The sequence below is a fragment of the Pseudophryne corroboree genome, chromosome 5 (genome assembly GCF_028390025.1).
Source record: "Pseudophryne corroboree isolate aPseCor3 chromosome 5, aPseCor3.hap2, whole genome shotgun sequence".
NCBI lineage: Eukaryota > Metazoa > Chordata > Amphibia > Anura > Myobatrachidae > Pseudophryne > Pseudophryne corroboree.
The window spans coordinates 296,463,384-296,485,827 of NC_086448.1; the positions used below are offsets into that span (position 1 = coordinate 296,463,384).

Here is a 22,444-nt window from a genome sequence, read left to right on the forward strand (position 1 = left end):
GGAGCATTTACGGAACTTTAGGAAAGGACTCAGAACACAATCCAATCATTTTAAAGAGGTCCATAACTGCTCAACATCAGCAATCACAATGTTTTTAACTATAGATAACATCCGAAGCAACTGGAGAGAAAGAAATGAGGAAAAAATGTTGGCAACTGCAGAAATGCGTTGGATACATAAATTAAAGACTCTCGTTCTGAAAGGGCTGAATCAAGACTTCGAAGTGAAATGGTTTCTGGAATAATAATTATCACCAGAGCAACAGGAATATATCTACCATTTATCCCCTATCTATTATCTGTCCCCCTTCATTATCCACTACGAACCGAAATGGTTTCTAGAATAATAATTATTACCAGAGCAACATAAATATATCTTTCATCTATCCCCCGTCTATTACCTGTCCACCTTCGTTATCCACCTCTTGGGTGTCATCACTTTCCTGGTAAAATTATGAGTTCACTGCACTATATTGATTACTTTTATTATGCAGTATGACTATGTAATTGTTCATATATTGTCTTTTCATTATGTAGAACCTGGAAGGAAATTTATTTTATTGAATTATATATATATATATATATATATATATATATGGAAAAACATGAAATATGAGAGGCCGAAAGTACACATCACTTCCGAGGAGATGCATTCCAAATGGACTTCTAGTTCATGGTTACACATTCCTAAGATCCATAGAGTGGACATGAGCAGTTTTTATACGTGTTAACCAGAAAAAACTATATACTGTATATACAAATTTTAGACCACTGAATCTCCATTTCTATAAAATATAAGAGAAAACAACCACGTTACTTCAGAACTTACAACCGGAAGTTGACATCACTTCCGGCGGGTGCGTTCCAGGAACACTCTGGCTCCAGGGACCCTGCGTTCCACGGCCTGGGGGAGGAGCTCATGATAAACACAAAGTTAAACAAGCAGAAGTAGATCAATTCCCGGTGAGATGCGTTCCAATAGCGCTCCAGGTCCCGTGGCTTGTGTTCCACAGCCGAAATGATGTGTGCGGGGGAGTCACCCCCACATTCTTTTCCACATTTAAATGTTTCCCCTTAAACCACTCAAGTGTTGCTTTAGCAGTATGCTTCGGGTCACTGTCCTGCTGGAAGGTGAATCTCCATCCCAGTCTCAAATCACAGGCAGACTGAAACAGGTTTTGCTCAAGAATATCCCTGTATTTAGCACCATCCATCTTTCCCTCAACTTGAAACAGTTTCCCAGTCCCTGCTGCTGAAAAACATCCCCACAGCAGATGGTATTCTCAGGGTGATGGGATGTGTTGGGTTTGCACCAGACATAGCATTTTCCTTGGTGGCCGAAAAGTAAAATTTTAGTCTCATCTGACCAGAGCACCTTCCTCCATACATTTGGGGAGTCGTCCACATGCCTTTTTGCAAACTCGATATGTGCCTTCTTATTTTTAACACTAAGTAATGGCTTTTTTCTGCCCACTCTTCCTTAAAGCCCAGCTCTATGGAGTGTACTGCTTACTTATTGTGGTCACATGCACAGATACACCAGTCTCTGCTGTGGAACTCTGCAGCTCATTCAGGGTTACCTTTGGTCTCTGTGCTGCCTCTCTGATTAATGCACAAAAGACAAAATACCAGCGCTATAAGGAATTAGTATACTATGCTTTTATCCTATTGGTCGAATACCATACTTTTTAATAATTTGTTAAGCAGCAGGAAAGCTCTGACTTGGGGTTAACAAGTCAAATCAAGCACCGGAATACCCAGATGCATACAACCAACATACTATAACAACTATCCCCCTGCGTTATATGAAAAATACGATATGGCCGAAAATCAAAAAATTACAACTCTGTATTTTATATATAATATACAATTTATTAAAAAGCTTTCTTATTTAAACTTGACCGGTCATTAAGAAAATAGAGTACAATCACATACAATATATTTAATAATGCTATGGAGGTGGATCCAAACTTAATCTGTGCACAGAGATGTATAACATTATTAAAAATCAGTCTGTGGACTAGAGTACGCTTATATATTCCTTATAATTAATGGTGGTTTAGCTTAACACCATAAACATGCTTGATTCCAACATAGGGGGTCATTCCGAGTTGATCGCTCGCTGCCGTTTTTCGCAGCATAGCGATCAGGCTAAAAACCGGCTGTTATGCGCATGCGTATGGGCCGCAGGGTGCACGCGCCAAGTAATTTCACACAAAACTAAGCAATTTTACAAAGGGGCGAGCGACGCTTTTCAGTCGCTCTGCTGATCGGTGTGTGATTGACAGGAAGTGGGTGTTTCTGGGCGGAAACTAACCGTTTTCCAGGAGTGTGCTAAAAAACGCAGGCGTGTCAGGTTAAAACGCAGGAGTGGCTCGGGAAACGGGGGAGTGGCTGGCCGAACGCAGGGCTTGTTTGTGACGTCAAAGCAGTAACTAAACGGACTGAGGTGATCGCAATCTAGGAGTAGGTCTGGAGCTACTCAGAAACTGCAGGAAAAGATTTTCGAGCAGTTCTGCTAATCTTTCGTTCGCTATTCTGCTAAGCTAAGATACACTCCCAGAGGGCGGCAGCCTAGTGTTTGCAATGCTGCTAAAAGCAGCTAGCGAGCGAACAACTCGGAATGAGGGACATAGTCACTTTATAACAAAGTTCCTTGTTAGCTTGCCACTTAGCAATACAATGTTGCAGTATAACAAACCGCTCCACGTTGGAGCCTTACGTGCGGCTTCCACCAGCAGTGTCAGCAAGGAAGAGTCCTGGTAACATACGAGGCGGTCTCTGGCTGCGGGAACCGGCACTTAGCAAGCGCTTGCTGTTTAGATTACTCCCGACCTCAAGGCACTTTGAGTCCTATCCTCCGTGTACTGCGTGCATGCACCAATGTGCGGTCTCTCTCCTATCGGCTCCTAAACGACTGGTGGTCAGCAAAACAATAACGGTGACAAGGCAGGGGTCCAATACTCTGACGCGTTTCACTCCTGTTACAGGGGCTTTATCATATATATTGTATGTGATTGTACTCTATTTTCTTAATGACCGGTCAAGTTTAAATAAGAAAGCTTTTTAATAAATTGTGTATTATATATAAAATACAGAGTTGGAATTTTTGGACTTTCAGCCATATTGTATTTTTAATATAGCGCAGGGGGATAGTTGTTATAGTATGTTGGCTCTCTGATTAATGCCCTCCTTGCCCGGTCTGTGAGTTTTGGTGGCCGACCCTCTCTTGGCAGGTTTATTGTGGTACAATGTTGTTTTCATTTGAAGATGATGGATTTGATGGTGCTCCAGGGGATCATCAAAGATTTTGATATGTTTTATAACCCAACCCTGACTTTTATTTCTCCACAACTTTGTCCTTGACTTGTTTGGAGAGCTCCTTGGTCTTCATGGTGTGATGCCTCTTGCTAATACCCATTTTACACTCGCAAAAAAATCCCAGGATATTGCACATGAACGCGCATCATCCCAGGATTTTTCTCAGCGTGAAAGGGTACAGGTACAATTTCCCGGGACGAGCATCCCGGGATTTCAACCCAGGTCTTGACCTGGGTTGAAACCGGGACCGTCCCGGGAAGCTGTGTAGTGTGAAAGGGCCCGTGCCGGGATTCACTACCCGGGACTGTTAAAAGCCCTTGGATTGGAGCTTTCTTGGGCTTGTCACCCATTGTCAGCAGCCCGGCTGCCCGCGCCAAGCTCTCTCCTCGCATGCTCCGGGGATACGGTGCGGCAAGGCCCAGCGATTTAGCTCCTAGTCCCCATTTTGGTGTACACCGTGTGCGGCAGGCGTGGGTTCCCGGGGCGTGGTGCGATGTGCTGCATTACCCCGGGCTGTACGCGCAGAGTGTCCGGGATGTGTGCCCCCGGGTGCCCGGTATATGCCAGCCGTGGGGTCAGCTGGAAACGGTGGTGGGGGGCAGCCGGAGGGAGTGCTCGGTGCCCGCCGCTAGCGGTAGGGGGGACCTGCCCTGTGCACGCCGCAGCTTCCCCTTCATTGTCTCCGTGCGGCGCTGCTGGGCATGTCTTCGATGCCTCATATGCCGCATCCCCGGTGCCTCATCCCTGGCAGCCCCGTACGCCCCATCCCCGGGAGCTCTGGCCACTGTGAGGGGTGGCTGCAGGCATGTGGGCTGTATGTGACACTGAGCATATATACAGTGTTGCTGCATGCCGTATGGTTATAGTGCATGTTGCAGGGATATCCCGGGATCAGTGTAAATGGGGCTGTCCCGGGTCGATCCCAGGTCTTAGTGCAGTGTGAAAGGGGTCAGTCCCGGGAAGCATCCCGGGAGTGACCCGGCTGTGTGAGTGTAAAAGGGGTATTAGTGGTGTTGCAGCTTCTGGGGCCTTTCAGAAAAGGTGTGTTTATACTAACAGATCATGTGACACTTAGATTGCACACAGTTGGACTTCACTTCACTAATTATGTGGCTTCTGAAGGTAACTGGTTGCACATGCACATGTCAATTTTCAAATTTTTATTTATAAAAATTCTTTTTTACATAAATTGTACTCATTTCACTTCAACTTAAACTATTTTGTGCAGATCCATCACATAAAATTCAGATTAAAAAAATAAATAAATTACAGGTTGTAATGTCACAAAATAGGTCAAAAGCCAAGGGGGTGAATACTTTAGCAAGGCACTGTACATGTAGGCTTCAGCCTGAGTCACTTGTCACTGTGCTGTGCTGCCACTGCATAATGCCATTCAGCTACCAGAGCTGCATTTTGAAAAGAATATAAGGCACAAATCTGTTACTGGATTCATTGAAGTGAGTAAAAGATTTATTTTTAGGTTTGCAGTAATACTATCTATCTATCTATCTATCTATCTATCTACAAGGTTTCTGGTGCAATTGGCATCAGACAATTTTATTGTGCGGAAAAATAAAATAAAACATCAAAATAAACACCTTGCCTGTCCAACACTAACTTAACCATAAGTCAATCCTGACTCTCACAGAGACTCTGCAGTTCCTTTCCCCAGGTAGTCTCATAATGAATGTCCAGCCTGGCAGCCTTTTAACAAAGTCACACAGCTGCAGATGCTAATTAGCTGAATATTAGGACCCGGAATGGGCCTCATAGATGGAGCCCACCCTCACTCTTCATCCATAATCCTGGGAACCCTTAGGTATCTTTTAACCAAAGCCCAAAAGCTCTTGGCAAAGCATCTATTTTTAAAACGGTATGCAATTTAGATGTAACCCGGGAAGGGGGGGGGGGAGGTTAGCTTTAGGCTAGGCACTAAGGGGGAGGGTTAAATTGCAGGGAAGGGGGTAGGGGTTAAGGTTAAGCACTAAGGTGGGAGGTTAGGGTTAGGCTGCGGGAATGGAGGATTAGGGGAGGGGGATAAGATAGTTGCCCCTAGAAAACTTGTAGGTAGGAATCCTGGATCGCTCTCACTCATAATCCATAATCTCAGAAACCGTTATCTTTTAACCAAACACTAAAAGCTCTTGGCAAAACATTTAAAACATTTTCCTGTGGTTTTTAAAAGGTCGGAATCCTTTGACAAATATACTGTACCTGCAAAAGACCTTTACTTCTCTTTTGTTAAAGACAGCATAGTAAGAATACAAAGTTCATACTTGCATCCCACCACCAAGTGCTCAGACACACTGACACATTTCACAGCGCGGTTACGATGACATACAATGGCACACAGGCGCATCGGTTGACTCACAAAGAGCATTTCTACAACAGTGCAGCCATCAGTATAGCCATCACCAAGGTAAATGTACTAGACACGCCATTTGTGAGTCAGCCTGTGCCCCGAGAGAGATTTTACAGTGCATCCGGAAAGTATTCACAGCGCTTCACTTTTTCCACATTTTGTTATGTTACAGCCTAATTCCAAACTGGAATAAATTAATTTGTTCTCTCAAAATTCTACACACAATATCCCATAATGACAACGTGAAAATTTTTGATTTTTGAAAATTTATTAAAAGTAAAAAACTAAGAAATCACATGTACATAAGTATTGACAGCCTTTGCTCAATACTTTGTTGATGCACCTTTGGCAACAATTACAGCCTCAAGTCTTTTTGAATATGATGCCACAAGCTTGGCACACCTATCTTTGGGCAGTTTCGCCCATTACTTTTTGCAGCATCACTCAAGCTCCATCAGGTTGGATGGAAGCGTCGGTGCACAGCCATTTTCAGATCTCTCCAGAGATGTTCAATCGGATTCAAGTCTGGGCTCTGGCTGGGCCACTCTAGGACATTCACAGAGTTGTCCTGAAGCCACTCCTTTGATATCTTGGCTGTGTGCTTAGGGTCATTGTCCTGCTGAAAGATGAACCGTCGCCCCAGTCTGTGGTCAAGAGCGCTCTGGAGCAGGTTTTCATCCAGGATGTCCTCTGTACATTGCTGCATTCATCTTTCCCTCTATCCTAACTAGTCTCCCAGTTCCTGTCACTGAAAAACATCCCCACAGCATGATGCTGCTACCACCATGCTTTACTGTAGGGATGGTGTTGGCCTGGTGATGAGCTGTGCCTGGTTTCCTCCAAACATGACGTCTGGCATTCATGCCAAAGATTTCAATCTTTGTCTCATCAGACCAGAGTATTTTGTTTCTCATGGTCTGAGAGTACTTCAGGTGCATTTTGGCAAACTCCAGGCGGGCTGCGCTCTGGCAGGCCGCAACTCGCCACGTCCTGGGTGGCAACGGCTGCATGTGACGTCACGCAGCCGCCGCGGCCCACCTCCCCAAAGGTCCGGATGCGCCTCCGTTGTCCGGACCGCACCCCGGCAACGTTGTCCGGACGCACCCACTCCCAGCCCGAGTTTGCCTCTGCCTGTCAATCAGGCAGAGGCGATCGCAGCGATCCAGTCTGAATTAGGCCCATGGCTCAATCTTATGTATACAGCAATATTCGCCCCCTGCATGCGTTAGCATTGTCTCCCTCCTTTCTTTTTATACTTATCAAAAACAAAAGTTGCTGTCAGTATTTTAATTATGAATACTTTCCAAAAAAGGTGCAGCCCTGTAACCACTGTATGCATGAAAAGGATAAAATTATTCACCTGTGTTGAGGAATTAGCCCATTTCTGTTGAGTTCCATAAATGAATAATTGTAGAAATGCTTTTTTTGTTTGTGTTGCTAGGTAACCAGCTACTTCACTGAGGATTTCGTTTTCAATGCAGCTATTTCCCAGCTAATGAGTCTAAGCAACATACTCTTGGTAAGTGCATCTGCTGCCTCCAGCGCTCCATCCTTTACAAATGTGACCTGTGGTCGGCAATAATATGAATCTGAGGATTCCTCTTCTTTGAACTGGTGGAACAGATTGTTTTGCTTCTGCTTTTTGTTAAAGTAAAGAGCAGTTTTAGTAATACTATACATTGTTCTACAGATACACAAGAAAAATGCACCAGTCTCTTTTATTGTTCTCTCTCTCTTAGAAATTTTTTCTCTGTGTTACAGTAGGGAAGAAAGGATTTATTCAGAGTGGTCAAGGGCACAGTAGTTTATATGCATTCTATGGATAATTTATCATTTTCTGCTAAATGATAGATTGGTCATGGACTTCGTTCACGACAAACAGAATGGATAAGGTGCAGTGAAAAATAATTGCCTATTTTGTCTAGATTTCTGCCAAACAGTATAGGCCTGAGTTACAGGCAAAGTGGCTGGAGTAGCGGGCATCCGCAGAAGCCTGATTCACTATCTTATTCTTTTGAGAGACTATCTAGAGTCGACTAATGTAGGAGTTTGTGTGTCTGGCAGTGGAAACCCGTGTCACACATGATTTTATACCAGCCACTGCAACCAGCATCTATATCGGCACTTGCACCATCCCCATGCTAGGTGTAAGGGATTTGATGCCCATGAAGCCAAACCCCCTTTGGTCACATGCGCGCATAAAGTAGGGGGCTCTAGGCCATGACGGGTTTCATTGATCCTGCTGCCGACACTGGATTCAGAATCCCTGTATTTGGTTAGAAAAATAAGATCTGGTACATACAAATAGTCAATGCATAAAAAAATGATTATATAATCTCCTACTACAGTACATGAGTATAGCATAAGCACAGTAGAGAGCTGGTGGGACACCTTGTCCCCAACATCTCCCACAACTCTCACTGCCTGCCTTACAGACACAGACTCTCTTCTCCCCTATCACTGTACAGATGTAAGGAGAAGAGTTAGCTGCTTCCCCCTGTATGCCTATGTTCCCACACACCCTTCTGGTCCTCCCAACCACCCTCTGCACAGAGACACAGATGGGAAGGTGGGGAAATAATGGGTATAAAATACGAGTTATACCACAATAGCATAACACCACTGTTAGGGAGGAAAAATAGTGGTATAAGTATTTTGAACGTAATCCCTCTTTCTGTGAGAGATGAGGTGCATAGTGGTAGAGGTAAAAATGAATGCCTCGTCTCATCACAGTAGGAAGCAAAGGAAAAGCAGAGTAGGGACCAAGTATAGGACAACTACACAGAGTACACAAGCCAAAGATCAGTAAATGCAGAATTCATTGCAGAAAGAGGTCACAATGTACAAATTGGTGCAGATATCAATCAGTACAGAATCAGAAAATTCAGAAAATAGAAGGTAATTTCCCGCATCATACAGAGCAGAGTCGGGGTAGTCCAGGTTGCGATTAAAACAGAATCAGATTCACATATTTGTTGAGTAACCAAGCAGAGCAGCAGACCTCAGAGCGAGGGAGTAGTAGCATGGGAATACTGTACTCCCGCCAAAGGATTCTATTTAAAGCAGCTGGTGCCTATGAAAATCCAGAATAAGACCAGCCCCAGATAAGTGACCACAAGTATCTGGGATGCATGGGAGACAGAATGAAACAGCAGCAGTGAAAGGCAACAGCAAACGGTTTGAACTGTTACCAGAGCAGACTCTGTTGCTGGCTGTTTCTGGCCAACTTCATTGCTAGCGAATGGCATCTAAACTAGCCATCCTTTCTTAATGCTAATTTATTGCAACTTCTTTACAATTAACTAGTTTTGTATTTTGAAAGGAATGCTAATGAAGATGGTTCCTTTGCAATGGTATGGGCTGCACATGAAGTGGTGTATGTGGTTTCCATTAAAAGTGTACTTTATCATAAATTGGCTAAACTACAGGGAGAAAAAACAAGCATTCTAGAACTGGTAGTCCATCCATATTGCTGGACCTAACTCGTGCTAGAAACCAACTTTAGATTTTGCTATAATTAATCTAAAGATTTCTTGTGGTCCAGTCTTAGCATTCAGGACCTTAATTATGTTACTTATGAAGACTAAAGGGTCTATTCATGAAGCAGTGAAAAGAGTGGAGAAGTTGCCCACGACAACCTATCAGCTGCTCCGTACGATTTTGTGGTATGCAAATTATAAATGTTAGTTCAATGCTGACTGGTTGCCATTGGCAGCTTCTCCACTGGCTCACTTCTCCACCCATTTCACTGCTTCATGATTAGACCCCTATGAGACTAAAAAGTTTGCCTCATATGTAGTGATGAGCGGGTTCGGTTTCTCGGAAACCGAACCCCCCCGAACTTTACCCTTTTTACACGGGTCCGAGCCATACTCGGATTCTCCCGTATGGCTCGGCTAACCCGAGCGCGCCCGAACGTCATCATCCCGCTGTCGGATTCTCGCGAGATTCGGATTCTATATAAGCAGCCGCGCGTCGCCGCCATTTTCACACGTGCATTGAGATTGATAGGGAGAGGACGTGGCTGGCGTCCTCTCCGTTTATATAGTTATAGTTAGTTGATCTGATTGCTACTGCTTAGCTTATTGTGGGGAGGATTGGGGAGCAGCTGTTAGGAGGAGTACAGTGCAGAGTTTTGCTAGTTTTTTTTTTATCCGTTCTCTGCCTGAAAAAAACGCTCCATACCATATCTGTGCTCAGCCTCAGTGTGCTGCATGATATATCTGACTGTGCTGAGTGCTCACACTGCTTAATTGTGGGGGAGACTGGGGAGCAGCTATAGCAGGAGTACAGTGCACAGTTTTGCTGACAGTGACCACCAGTATACGTTTGTCTGCCTGAAAAACACTCCTGTGGTGTCTTTTTTTCTTTATACTATAAGTATAAACGCAGTCTGCTGACAGTTTCCACCAGGTCCATTATACTGTATATAGCAGTACGGTAGGCCACTGCTGTACCTACCTCTGTGTCTTCAGTCACTCGTCGTCATACATAAAGTATACTATCCATCCATCTACATTGTATACCTGTAGTGTCTTTTTTTCTTTATACTATAAACGCAGTCTGCTGACAGTGTCCATCAGGTCCATTATACTGTATATAGCAGTACGGTAGGCCACTGCTGTACCTACCTCTGTGTCTTCAGTCACTCGTCGTCATACATAAGGTATACTATCCATCCATCTACATTGTATACCTGTGGTGTCTTTTTTTCTTTATACTATAAACGCAGTCTGCTGACAGTGTCCACCAGGTCCATTATATTGTATATAGCAGTACGGTAGGCCACTGCTGTACCTACCTCTGTGTCTTCAGTCACTCGTCGTCATACATAAAGTATACTATCCATCCATCTACATTGTATACCTGTGGTGTCTTTTTTTCTTTATACTATAAACGCAGTCTGCTGACAGTGTCCACCAGGTCCATTATACTGTATATAGCAGTACGGTAGGCCACTGCTGTACCTACCTCTGTGTCTTCAGTCACTCGTCGTCATACATAAGGTATACTATCCATCCATCTACATTGTATACCTGTGGTGTCTTTTTTTCTTTATACTATAAACGCAGTCTGCTGACAGTGTCCACCAGGTCCATTATATTGTATATAGCAGTACGGTAGGCCACTGCTGTACCTACCTCTGTGTCTTCAGTCACTCGTCGTCATACATAAAGTATACTATCCATCCATCTACATTGTATACCTGTGGTGTCTTTTTTTCTTTATACTATAAACGCAGTCTGCTGACAGTGTCCACCAGGTCCATTATACTGTATATAGCAGTACGGTAGGCCACTGCTGTACCTACCTCTGTGTCTTCAGTCACTCGTCGTCATACATAAAGTATACTATCCATCCATCTACATTGTATACCTGTGGTGCCTTTTAGTTGTGCGCATTAAAATATGGAGAACATAAATGTGGAGGTTAAAAAAAATAGGGAAAGATCAAGATCCACTTCCACCTCATGCTGAAGCTGCTGCCACTAGTCATGGCCGAGACGATGAAATGCCGCCATGGTCGATGCCCAATGTTATAGTACAGAGCATGTAAAATCCAAAACACAAAAGATCAGTAAAAAAATGACCCAAAAATCAAAATTAAAAGCGTCTGAGGAGAAGCGTAAACTTGCCAATATGCCATTTACGACACGGAGTGGCAAGGAACGGCTGAGGCCCTGGCCTATGTTCATGGCTAGTGGTTCAGCTTCACATGAGGATGGAAGCACTCATCCTCTCGCTAGAAAAAAGAAAAGACTTAAGCTGGCAAAAGCACAGCAAAGAACTGTGCGTTCTTCGAAATCACAAATCCCCAAGGAGAGTCCAATTGTGTCGGTTGCGATGCCTGACCTTCCCAACACTGGACGGGAAGAGCTTGCACCTTCCACCATTTGCACGCCCCCTGCAAGTGCCGGAAGGAGCACCCGCAGTCCAGTTCCTGATAGTCAAATTGAAGATGTCACTGTTGAAGTACACCAGGATGAGGATATGGGTGTTGCTGGCGCTGGGGAGGAAATTGACAAGGAGGATTCTGATGGTGAGGTGGTTTGTTTAAGTCAGGCACCCGGGGAGACACCTGTTGTCCGTGGGACGAATATGGCCATTGACATGCCTGGTCAAAATACAAAAAAAATCAGCTCTTCGGTGTGGAATTATTTCAACAGAAATGCGGACAACAGGTGTCAAGCCGTGTGTTGCCTTTGTCAAGCTGTAATAAGTAGGCGTAAGGACGTTAACCACCTCGGAACATCCTCCCTTATACGTCACCTGCAGCGCATTCATCATAAGTCAGTGACAAGTTCAAAAACGTTGGGTGACAGCGGAAGCAGTCCACTGACCACTAAATCCCTTCCTCTTGTAACCAAGCTCCTGCAAACCACACCACCAACTCCCTCAGTGTCAATTTCCTCCTTACCCAGGAAAGCCAATAGTCCTGCAGGCCATGTCACTGGCAAGTCTGACGAGTCCTCTCCTGCCTGGGATTCCTCCGATGCATCCTTGAGTGTAACGCCTACTGCTGCTGGCGCTGCTGTTGTTGCTGCTGGGAGTCGATCGTCATCCCAGAGGGGAAGTCGGAAGACCACTTGTACTACTTCCAGTAAGCAATTGACTGTCCAACAGTCCTTTGCGAGGAAGATGAAATATCACAGCAGTCATCCTGCTGCAAAGCGGATAACTGAGGCCTTGGCAGCCTGGGCGGTGAGAAACGTGGTTCCGGTATCCATCGTTAATTCAGAGCCAACTAGAGACTTGATTGAGGTGCTGTGTCCCTGGTACCAAATACCATCTAGGTTCCATTTCTCTAGGCAGGCGATACCGAAAATGTACACAGACCTCAGAAAAAGAGTCACCAGTGTCCTAAAAAATGCAGTTGTACCCAATGTCCACTTAACCACGGACATGTGGACAAGTGGAGCAGGGCAGACTCAGGACTACATGACTGTGACAGCCCACTGGGTAGATGTATTGCCTCCCGCTGCAAGAACAGCAGCGGCGGCACCAGTAGCAGCATCTCGCAAACGCCAACTCGTTCCTAGGCAGGCTACGCTTTGTATCACCGCTTTCCAGAATACGCGCACAGCTGAAAACCTCTTACGGCAACTGAGGAAGATCATCGCAGAATGGCTTACCCCAATTGGACTCTCCTGGGGATTTGTGGCATCGGACAACGCCAGCAATATTGTGCGTGCATTACATCTGGGCAAATTCCAGCACGTCCCATGTTTTGCACATACCTTGAATTTGGTGGTGCAGAATTATTTAAAAAACGACAGGGGCGTGCAAGAGATGCTGTCGGTGGCCAGAAGAATTGCGGGCCACTTTCGGCGTACAGGCACCGCGTACAGAAGACTGGAGCACCACCAAAAACACCTGAACCTGCCCTGCCATCATCTGAAGCAAGAGGTGGTAACGAGGTGGAATTCAACCCTCTATATGCTTCAGAGGATGGAGGAGCAGCAAAAGGCCATTCAAGCCTATACATCTGGCCACGATATAGGCAAAGGAGGTGGAATGCACCTGACTCAAGCGCAGTGGAGAATGATTTCAACGTTGTGCAAGGTTCTGCAACCTTTTGAACTTGCCACACGTGAAGTCAGTTCAGACACTGCCAGCCTGAGTCAGGTCATTCCCCTCATCAGGCTTTTGCAGAAGAAGCTGGAGACATTGAAGGAGGAGCTAAAACAGAGCGATTCCGCTAGGCATGTGGGACTTGTGGATGGAGCCCTTCATTCGCTTAACCAGGATTCACGGGTGGTCAATCTGTTTAAATCAGAGCACTACATTTTGGCCACCGCGCTCGATCCTAGATTTAAAACCTACGTTGTATCTCTCTTTCCGGCAGACACAAGTCTGCAGAGGTTCAAAGACCTGCTGGTGAGAAAATTGTCAAGTCAAGCGGAACGTGACCCGTCAACATCTCCTTCACATTCTCCCGCAACTGGGAGTGCGAGAAAAAGGCTACGAATTCCGAGCCCACCCGCTGGCGGTGGTGCAGGGCAGTCTGGAGCGAGTGCTGACATCTGGTCCGGACTGAAGGACCTGCCAACGATTACTGACATGTCGTCTACTGTCACTGCATATGATTCACCATTGAAAGAATGGTGGAGGATTATATGAGTGACCGCATCCAAGTAGGCACGTCAGACAGTCCGTACGTATACTGGCAGGAAAAAGATGCAATTTGGAGGCCCTTGCACAAACTGGCTTTATTCTACCTAAATTGCCCTCCCTCCAGTGTGAACTCCGAAAGAGTGTTTAGTGCCGCCGCTCACCTTGTCAGCAATCGGCGTACGAGGTCACTTCCAGAAAATGTGGAGAAGATGATGTTCATTAAAATGAATTATAATCAATTCCTCCGTGGAGACATTCACCAGCAGCAATTGCCTCCAGAAAGTACACGGGGACCTGAGATGGTGGATTCCAGTGGGGACGAATTAATAATCTGTGAGGAGGGGGATGTACACAGTGAAAGGGGTGATGAATCGGACGATGATGATGAGGTGGACATCTTGCCTCTGTAGAGCCAGTTTGTGCAAGGAGAGATTGATTGCTTCTTTTTTGGTGGGGGCCCAAACCAACCAGTCATTTCAGTCACAGTCCTGTGGCAGACCCTGTCGCTGAAATGATGGGTTCGTTAAAGTGTGCATGTCCTGTTTATACAACATGTGGGTGGGAGGGCCCAAGGACAATTCCATCTTGCACCTCTTTTTTCTTTCATTTTTCTTTGCGTCATGTGCTGTTTGGGGAGTATTTTTTTGAAGGGCCATCCTGCGTGACACTGCAGTGACACTCCTAGATGGGCCAGGTGTTTGTGTCGGCCACTTGGGTCGCTTATCTTAGTCACACAGCTACCTCATTGCGCCTCTTTTTTTCTTTGCGTCATGTGCTGTTTGGGGAGTATTTTTTTCAAGTGCCATCCTGTCTGACACTGCAGTGCCACTCCTAGATGGGCCAGGTGTTTGTGTCGGCCACTTGGGTCGCTTATCTTAGTCACACAGCTACCTCATTGCGCCTCTTTTTTCTTTGCGTCATGTGCTGTTTGGGGAGTATTTTTTTCAAGTGCCATCCTGTCTGACACTGCAGTGCCACTCCTAGATGGGCCAGGTGTTTGTGTCGGCCACTTGGGTTGCTTAGCTTAGTCACACAGCTACCTCATTGCGCCTCTTTTTTTCTTTGCGTCATGTGCTGTTTGGGGAGTATTTTTTTGAAGGGCCATCCTGCGTGACACTGCAGTGCCACTCCTAGATGGGCCAGGTGTTTGTGTCGGCCACTTGGGTCGCTTATCTTAGTTACACAGCTACCTCATTGCGCCTCTTTTTTTCTTTGCGTCATGTGCTGTTTGGGGAGTATTTTTTTCAAGTGCCATCCTGTCTGACACTGCAGTGCCACTCCTAGATGGGCCAGGTGTTTGTGTCGGCCACTTGGGTCGCTTAGCTTAGTCACACAGCTACCTCATTGCGCCTCTTTTTTTCTTTGCGTCATGTGCTGTTTGGGGAGTATTTTTTTGAAGTGCCATCCTGCGTGACACTGCAGTGCCACTCCTAGATGGGCCAGGTGTTTGTGTCGGCCACTTGGGTCGCTTATCTTAGTCACACAGCTACCTCATTGCGCCTCTTTTTTTCTTTGCGTCATGTGCTGTTTGGAGAGTATTTTTTTGAAGGGCCATCCTGCGTGACACTGCAGTGCCACTCCTAGATGGGCCAAGTGTTTGTGTCGGCCACTTGGGTCGCTTATCTTAGTCACACAGCTACCTCATTGCGCCTCTTTTTTTCTTTGCATCATGTGCTGTTTGGAGAGTGTTTTTTTGAAGGGCCATCCTGCGTGACACTGCAGTGCCACTCCTAGATGGGCCAGGTGTTTGTGTCGGCCACTTGGGTCTCTTAGCTTAGTCACACAGCTACCTCGGTGCAAATTTTAGGACTAAAAATAATGGTGTGAGGTGTTCAGAATAGACTGAAAATGAGTGGAAATTATGGTTATTGAGGTTAATAATACTATGGGATCAAAATGACCCCCAAATTCTATGATTTAAGCTGTTTTTTTAGGGTTTTTTGAAAAAAACACCCGAATCCAAAACACACCCGAATCCGACAAAAAAAATTTCGGTGAGGTTTTGCCAAAACGCGTTCGAACCCAAAACACGGCCGCGGAACCGAACCCAAAACCAAAACACAAAACCCGAAAAATTTCCGGTGCACATCACTACTCATATGTACTGAAGGGGAAATGTGGGCAAAAACCCTTTGCCCGCATTTCCCATATGCACTAAGCCCCGTGTCCCTTCAGTGCGGTGGGTAACGCCAGCTTTTGCTGACATTACCCTATAGAAGCCTAAGGGCCACTTTCTACATTACTACAGCAGACAGTTGTAGTAAATGGAGTGCAATCGATGGAGTGAAATGTTACCAGTGGAGTACCCCAGGGATCTGTAGTACTCTTTAATATCTTTATTGGTGACATTGCAAATGGTATTGAAGGGAAAGTACGCCTTTTGCAGATGATACAAAGATATGAAACAGGGTAGACACACCGAGAGGGTAAAATAAATGATTGATGACCTAGGTAGGCTTGAGAAATGGTGAAGAACGTGGCAACTACAGTTTAACACTAAAAAATGCAAAATCATGCACTTGGGTCTCAAAAACCCAAAGGCTAAATATAGTATCAAGTGTACTATAATGGAAACTACTGAGGAGGAAAGGGATTTAGGAGTCACTATTTCAAGTGACTTAAAGGCAGGAAAGCAATGCAACAAAGCAATGAGAAAGGCAAGTCAGATGCTTGGTTGCATAGGGAGATGAATCAGTAGCAGGAAAAAAGAAGTAATAATGCCACTGTGTAGGTCATTGGTACGGCCCCATCAGGAATACTGTGACCAGTTCTGGAGACCATATCTCAGAAGGATATAAATACATTAGCGAGTGTACAAAGAAGGGCAATTAAAATGGTGCATTGCCTACATCACAAAACTTACCAGGAAAGGCTAAAAGATCTTAACATGTATAGTTTGGAGGAGAGAAGGGAAAGGGGGGACATGATAGAAACTTTCAAATATACCGAGGGTCTTAACAAATTCAGGAGGGAAACATTCTTCAAAGGAAGAGAAGTATTAGAACTTGAGGCCATACACTGAAACTGGAGGGAGGTAGGTTCAGGGGAAATTTAAGGAAAAATTACTTCACAGAAAGGGTAGTGGATAAGTGGAATAACCTCCCATCAGAGGTGGTAAAGGCTAAAACGGTAGAGCAATTTAAACATGCTTGGGATTGAGCCTTACAAAGCTATAAGGTTCAAAAAGTGTTGAGATTACCTAAAAAAAAGGGGCAGACTAGATGGGCCAAGTGGTTCTTATCTGCTGTCAAATTCTATGTTTCTAAGACCGCGTGCCATTGAAGGGGTGGGGCTTCACTACGAGCGATCCAGCAGCTCACAGGCGCCATTTTACCTCACTGCATCAACACATACGCTGACTGCAGGGACGCGCAGCTCCTCTGGAGATCCTCCAGATTGCTTCAGCGGTACCAGGGGGTCATAGTAGGGGGGAGCTTTATACTTGTGTACTAAGTCCCTGATCTAGGTACTTAGTCTGCGACCCGGCTAAACTTGGCTTTAGCGATAAGGGTGCCGTGTGCTGGTTCTCTCTCTCTCTCTCTCTCTCTCTCTCACTCGGGAATGGCTCTTTGTATGTTAATTGTGCATTTAACTGTTTCCTGTTTGTGTAACATGCAAGGCACAGTGTTCCTCTTCTCCAGGGGGTTCACTAGTGTGTTCTCGGTGTAGTATACCTTCTCAGAAAAGTAGCTGCGGAGCCAGCGTGGCTAGACTCCATTAGGGGGATTATTACAAACATTTCTACTTAATTAACTCAAAATGAGCAGGAGACGCAATATTTAAGAAAGTCTATGACAGAGTTTATGCAAAAGGATTCAGTCAGACCAGCATCTCAGTCCTCTATCATTGGTCCGCAAAAACGTACTTTGGCCCATGTCCTACAATCTGACTCTGATAATGGCCCTCATTTCGAGTTGATCGCTCGCTAGCTACTTTTAGCAGCCGTGCAAATGCATAGTCGCCGCCCACGGGGGAGTGTATTTTCACTTTGCAGAAGTGCGAATACCTGTGCAGCCGCACGGCAGCAAACACATTTTGTGCAGAACAAGACCAGCCCTGTAGTTACTTATTCTGTGCGATGATTGCTGCGACGAGTGACACGGTAATGACGTCCGATACCCGCCTATCAAACGCCTGGCCACGCCTGCGTTTTTCCAAACACTCCCAGAAAACGGTCAGTTGCCACCCAGATACTCCCACTTCCTGTCAGTCTCCTTGCATTTGGCTGTGTGATTGGAATCGTCGCTAGAACCAGTGCAAAACCACAAAGGACTTCGTACCCATACGACGCGCGTGCGCATTGCAGTGCATGCGCAGATTAGCCTTTTTTTTCACCGATCGCTACGCAGCGAACAACGGCAGCTACCGATCAACTCGGAATGACCCCCAATGACGGGACAGAAATGGACTCTGTAACCTACTCTGTCACAGGGTGTAGAGGCTCTCATAGACTCCGTCAGAGAAGTCCTAAATATCCCTGATAAGGTGACAGAGGTGTGTGAGGAATCTTACTTTAATGTAAAGAAAAATATCCTCAGCAACTTTTCCTGTGTCAAAGGAACTCAATACCCTGTTTGAAGAACCATGGGTTAATCCCGATAATTCCTAGGCGGTTATTGTCATCTTTTCCTTCTGAGGATAGGAAAAAATGGGAAAATCCATGGATAGTGGATATGTCGGTCTCCAGGCTCTCACGTAAAATAGTATCACCTGTTCCTGGGGCAGCCTTCCTAAAGGATTTAGCTGATCGTAAGATTGAGACTACCCTAAAATCTTTGTATACAGCAGCAGGGGTGGCCCAGAGACCCACTATAGCATGTGGGTGGATTACACGAGCCATTGAAAAATGGTCTGGTAATTTAATTGAGGGGTTAGACACCTTGCCTCAAGATGAAATTATTATACTCCTGCAACACATACAAGATTCTGCGAACTTTATGATTGAAGCCATTAAGGAGATAGGGCTACTTAATGCACACACCACGGCTATGGCAGTGTCAGCACGCAGGGCATTATGACGGCGTCAGTTGACTGCTGACGCAGACTCAAAAAAAGGTGTGGAAGGCCTGCCTTTCACATGTGAGGCCTTATTTGGCGAAGAGCTTAATAAGTGGATTTCACAAGCTACTTCAGGTAAATCCACCTATTTACCTTCTGCAACTCTGCCAATTAGGAAGGCCTATTCAGGACCCAATGTGCAGTCCTTTCGGACTGCAAAGTTTCGAGGCAGGGACAGAGGTTCCTCTACCGCCGCCAGAGGTACTAGAGGAAAACCGCGCAAACCAGTGGCTGTTGGTTCTCAGGAACAGAGCTCCGGTTCTGTCCCCTCAAAGCCCTCTGCATGACGGTGGGCCGCGACGCCTGGGAGACAGGCAGGTGGGAGCCCGACTAAAATATTTCAGTCACACCTGGACTGGTTCGTGCCAGGACCCATGGGTAATAGACCTTATATCGCAGGGCTACAGGCTGGAGTTCCAGGATATCCCACCTCACAGATTCTTCAAATCAGGCTTACCAGTTTCCCAAGAAGCAAGAATAACCTTACAAAAAGCCATACAAAACTGGTACAGACCCAGGTCATTGTTCCAGTTTCACCTCATCTACAAAACAGGGGATACTACTCCAGCCTGTTTGTTGTTCCGAAACCTGACGGTTCGGTAAGACCGATCCTAAATCTCAAGTCATTGAACCTGTACTTACGGGTGTTCAAGTTCAAGATGGAGTCTCTGAGAGCGGTGATCTCAGGTCTGGAAGAGGGGGAATTCCTAGTGTCTCTGGATATCAAGGATGCATACCTTCACATTCCGATCTGGCCACCTCATCAGGCTTATCTATGATTTGCACTGCAGGACTGCTACTACCAGTTCCAGGCCCTGCCATTTGGTCTCTCCACGGCACCGAGGGTGTTCACCAAAGTTATGGAAGAGATGATGATGCTACTCCGCAATCAGGGTGTGAACATAATTCCTTATCTCATATATAGGTGATTTTCAGTCACAAATTGTGTAGTCATTAACAGATTATTACCATGTCTGTGAGCGGCAAAAGTGATGAGGAGAATTTATCAAGCACTCCTACATCCCTAGCATGCTTATCTTGTAAGACAGGGTTAATTGGTATGGACCAATTGGTCACTTATGAGGGGTTGTGTGCGAACTGTTTTGCTTTTCAGCAAAGTAAAAAACGAGTTGGTTCAACCACCAACAGAGCCACCATGGAATATGTTCGCAAAGACTTTATCCTCAATAGCGGACAGGTTAACTCCGGTAGCACCACAGGTAAGACTAAGACAGATGCGTCTATGTGGCAGACTACACAAGATGATACAACAGATGATGATACAGTATATTCAAATACTCCGTATGATGATCAGTCGCAGAGTTTTAGTTCAGAGGATGTAGCTGAACTTATTGATGCTGTGAAGGCTGTTCTCTCTTTGCAAGAGCCAGCCAAGGCAGTGTTAAAACTAAAGCACCTGTGTTTAAACGAACAAAATCAGTTAAAACTAAATTACCAGCGTCAGATGAGCTGACGGAAATGATGGCTGAGTCTTGAGCGACGCCCAGTAAGAAATATAAGATTCAGAAAAGATGGAATTCTTATTATCCATTTCCAGCTGCTGATTGTTCGAATAGAGAAGTTCCTCCAAAAGTAGATGCACATGTACTGCGACTTGTGCATAAATCTGCTTTACCACTGTCATCTACCTCACTAAATGATGTCACAGACAGAAGGGTAGATAGCTTCCTGAAAAATGTATTTTCTCCAGTAGGAGCAGTGGTAAGACCTGCTATGGCTTTGGCCTGGGTAGCAAAGGCAATGGGCGAATGGATAGAGGAACTAGAGAATGACATCTCTTCTCCTAATAGAGAGCAAGAGTATAATTTAAGCCGTCTAAGACAATCTGCCCAATACTTGGAAGAAGCAGCAATTGATATGGGTATAGTTGCTTCTAAAGCTTCAGCCTTGACAGTAGCCGCTCGCAGAGCAGTTTGGCTTCGTACCTGGAAAGCAGATGCGGAATCCAAGAAAGAATTGGAAGCATTGCCTTTCATTGGTAATATATTGTTTGGGAAACCATTATCTGATATCCTAGAATCAGAGGCTGAATCAAAGAAGGTCAGATTTCCGGCTACTTATAACCCTAAGTCTAAGGGTTCAAAGTTTCGCTCATTTCGATGGCGAAGCAAAGCGAAGGCTAAAGAGGAGTCTAAGCAGCTCCAGTCCAATAGATCGGCTAGGGGTAGGAAGCAATGGGCCAGTAGAAAGCCATCTTCCAAGGGGGGGCGTGGCTTTGCCGAGCATGGAGTAGGAAGCTAGGAGTTAGAGCTCCGTCTATCCTGCCTTATATATCCTGATTCCCCCGCTCGTGGCTACTACTGACCCGGCTCACGCGTTGTGGCTTTTAACCCTCATATTGAGGGGTCTGCGGGACTGTGTTTCTGCCCTGGGAAGCCGCTGGACGAATCGCGGCCTACACCGCTCGGCCTCACTCCTTCCGCCCGGCGCCATCTTGGGAACTAACGGCTGAGTCCGGAGCCGCGCTGGGACGGAGCTCCCTTCACTCGCACCCTCTGCTGTTTTCTGCTGAACCGGAGGTCGTTGTGTGTCCCTGTCTCCTTCCACCTTGCGTCTGGCTGACTGCATGTCCCTCTGTGGCGGTGATAGTTGCTGACGGCGCGGGGGTGCATCTGCCTACACGGACCGTCTCTCCTCACATCCCCTGCCTCTCTGCACTGCTGGTCGGAGCCTCCCAGTCTGCACTACTCTGCCTGCGGGGCTGCCTTGATACCTGCAACTACCCTGCTCTACCCACACTGCTGGGTGACGCTTCCATATCTACACTACTCTCTGAGAGGGTCCACTCAAAAGCCTGCTGTTGATTATACTGCCTGACTACTGACATTAAAGATTTCCTTTTCCTTGCCTGGGTTTATTCACCTGCGTGAGACTCTGGAGTCCTGGGGATTTTACAGCCTGTGGTGAGTACGTATTGTTTATTCTATATCATTGAATCCGCCCGTCTCCCATCATGGTACGTGGGGGCAGTGCTGCTGCTGCTACCGCTGCTGCTAAACTTGAGAAATATGCTAGAGGCTCTCAATCCTCCTCCCAACCCACCCGGGCTGCTGCTCCCCCATCCCCCTCTTCCCCCTCGGGATCACCACCTCGTGAAGACGACACGTCTCAGTCGACACAGCAAATTCTCTTAGCCATATCCACGTCCGAGCACAGAGTCATGGATAAAATTGGCCAAGTACAGGTGGATATCACTTTAATCAGGCATGACATGCAAAAGATTCGTGAACGGGTGGGGGAGGCGGAGCACCGTATCTCCGACCTAGAAGACGTCACCAATCCTCTTAAAGACACAGTTTCCAACCTCACAACCCAGATGTCGGCAGTTAAGGCGAAGCTCTCCGATATTGAAGGAAGACTGCGTCGTAATAACGTTCGCTTTGTGGGCCTCCCGGAGAGAGCGGAGGGCTCCTCCCCAGAATCGTTCCTCGAAACATGGCTTCTCCGCCTATTTCAACGCGATGACTTTGGTCCTCGGTTCTCTGTGGATAGGGCCCATCGATTGCCTGCCAGGGCTCCTCCCCCGGGCGCACCTGCACGCACTTTCATAGCCCGTTTTCTACATTACC

General features: G+C 46.1%; 1 protein-coding gene across 5 annotated transcripts in view; it reads left to right on the forward strand.

The window, feature by feature from the left end:
• Window positions 1-22,444, forward strand: part of LARS2 (leucyl-tRNA synthetase 2, mitochondrial) — a 706,190-nt gene that overhangs the window by 598,432 nt on the left and 85,314 nt on the right. For all 5 annotated transcript variants that reach the window (XR_010177698.1, XM_063922423.1, XM_063922424.1 and 2 more), the window contains one exon: window positions 7,124-7,201. Coding sequence is in view for 4 of the 5 variants with exons in the window: in XM_063922423.1 (XP_063778493.1) it covers window positions 7,124-7,201 (78 nt within the window). In the remaining variant the exon portion in view is untranslated. The remainder of the gene's footprint in view (window positions 1-7,123; window positions 7,202-22,444) is intronic.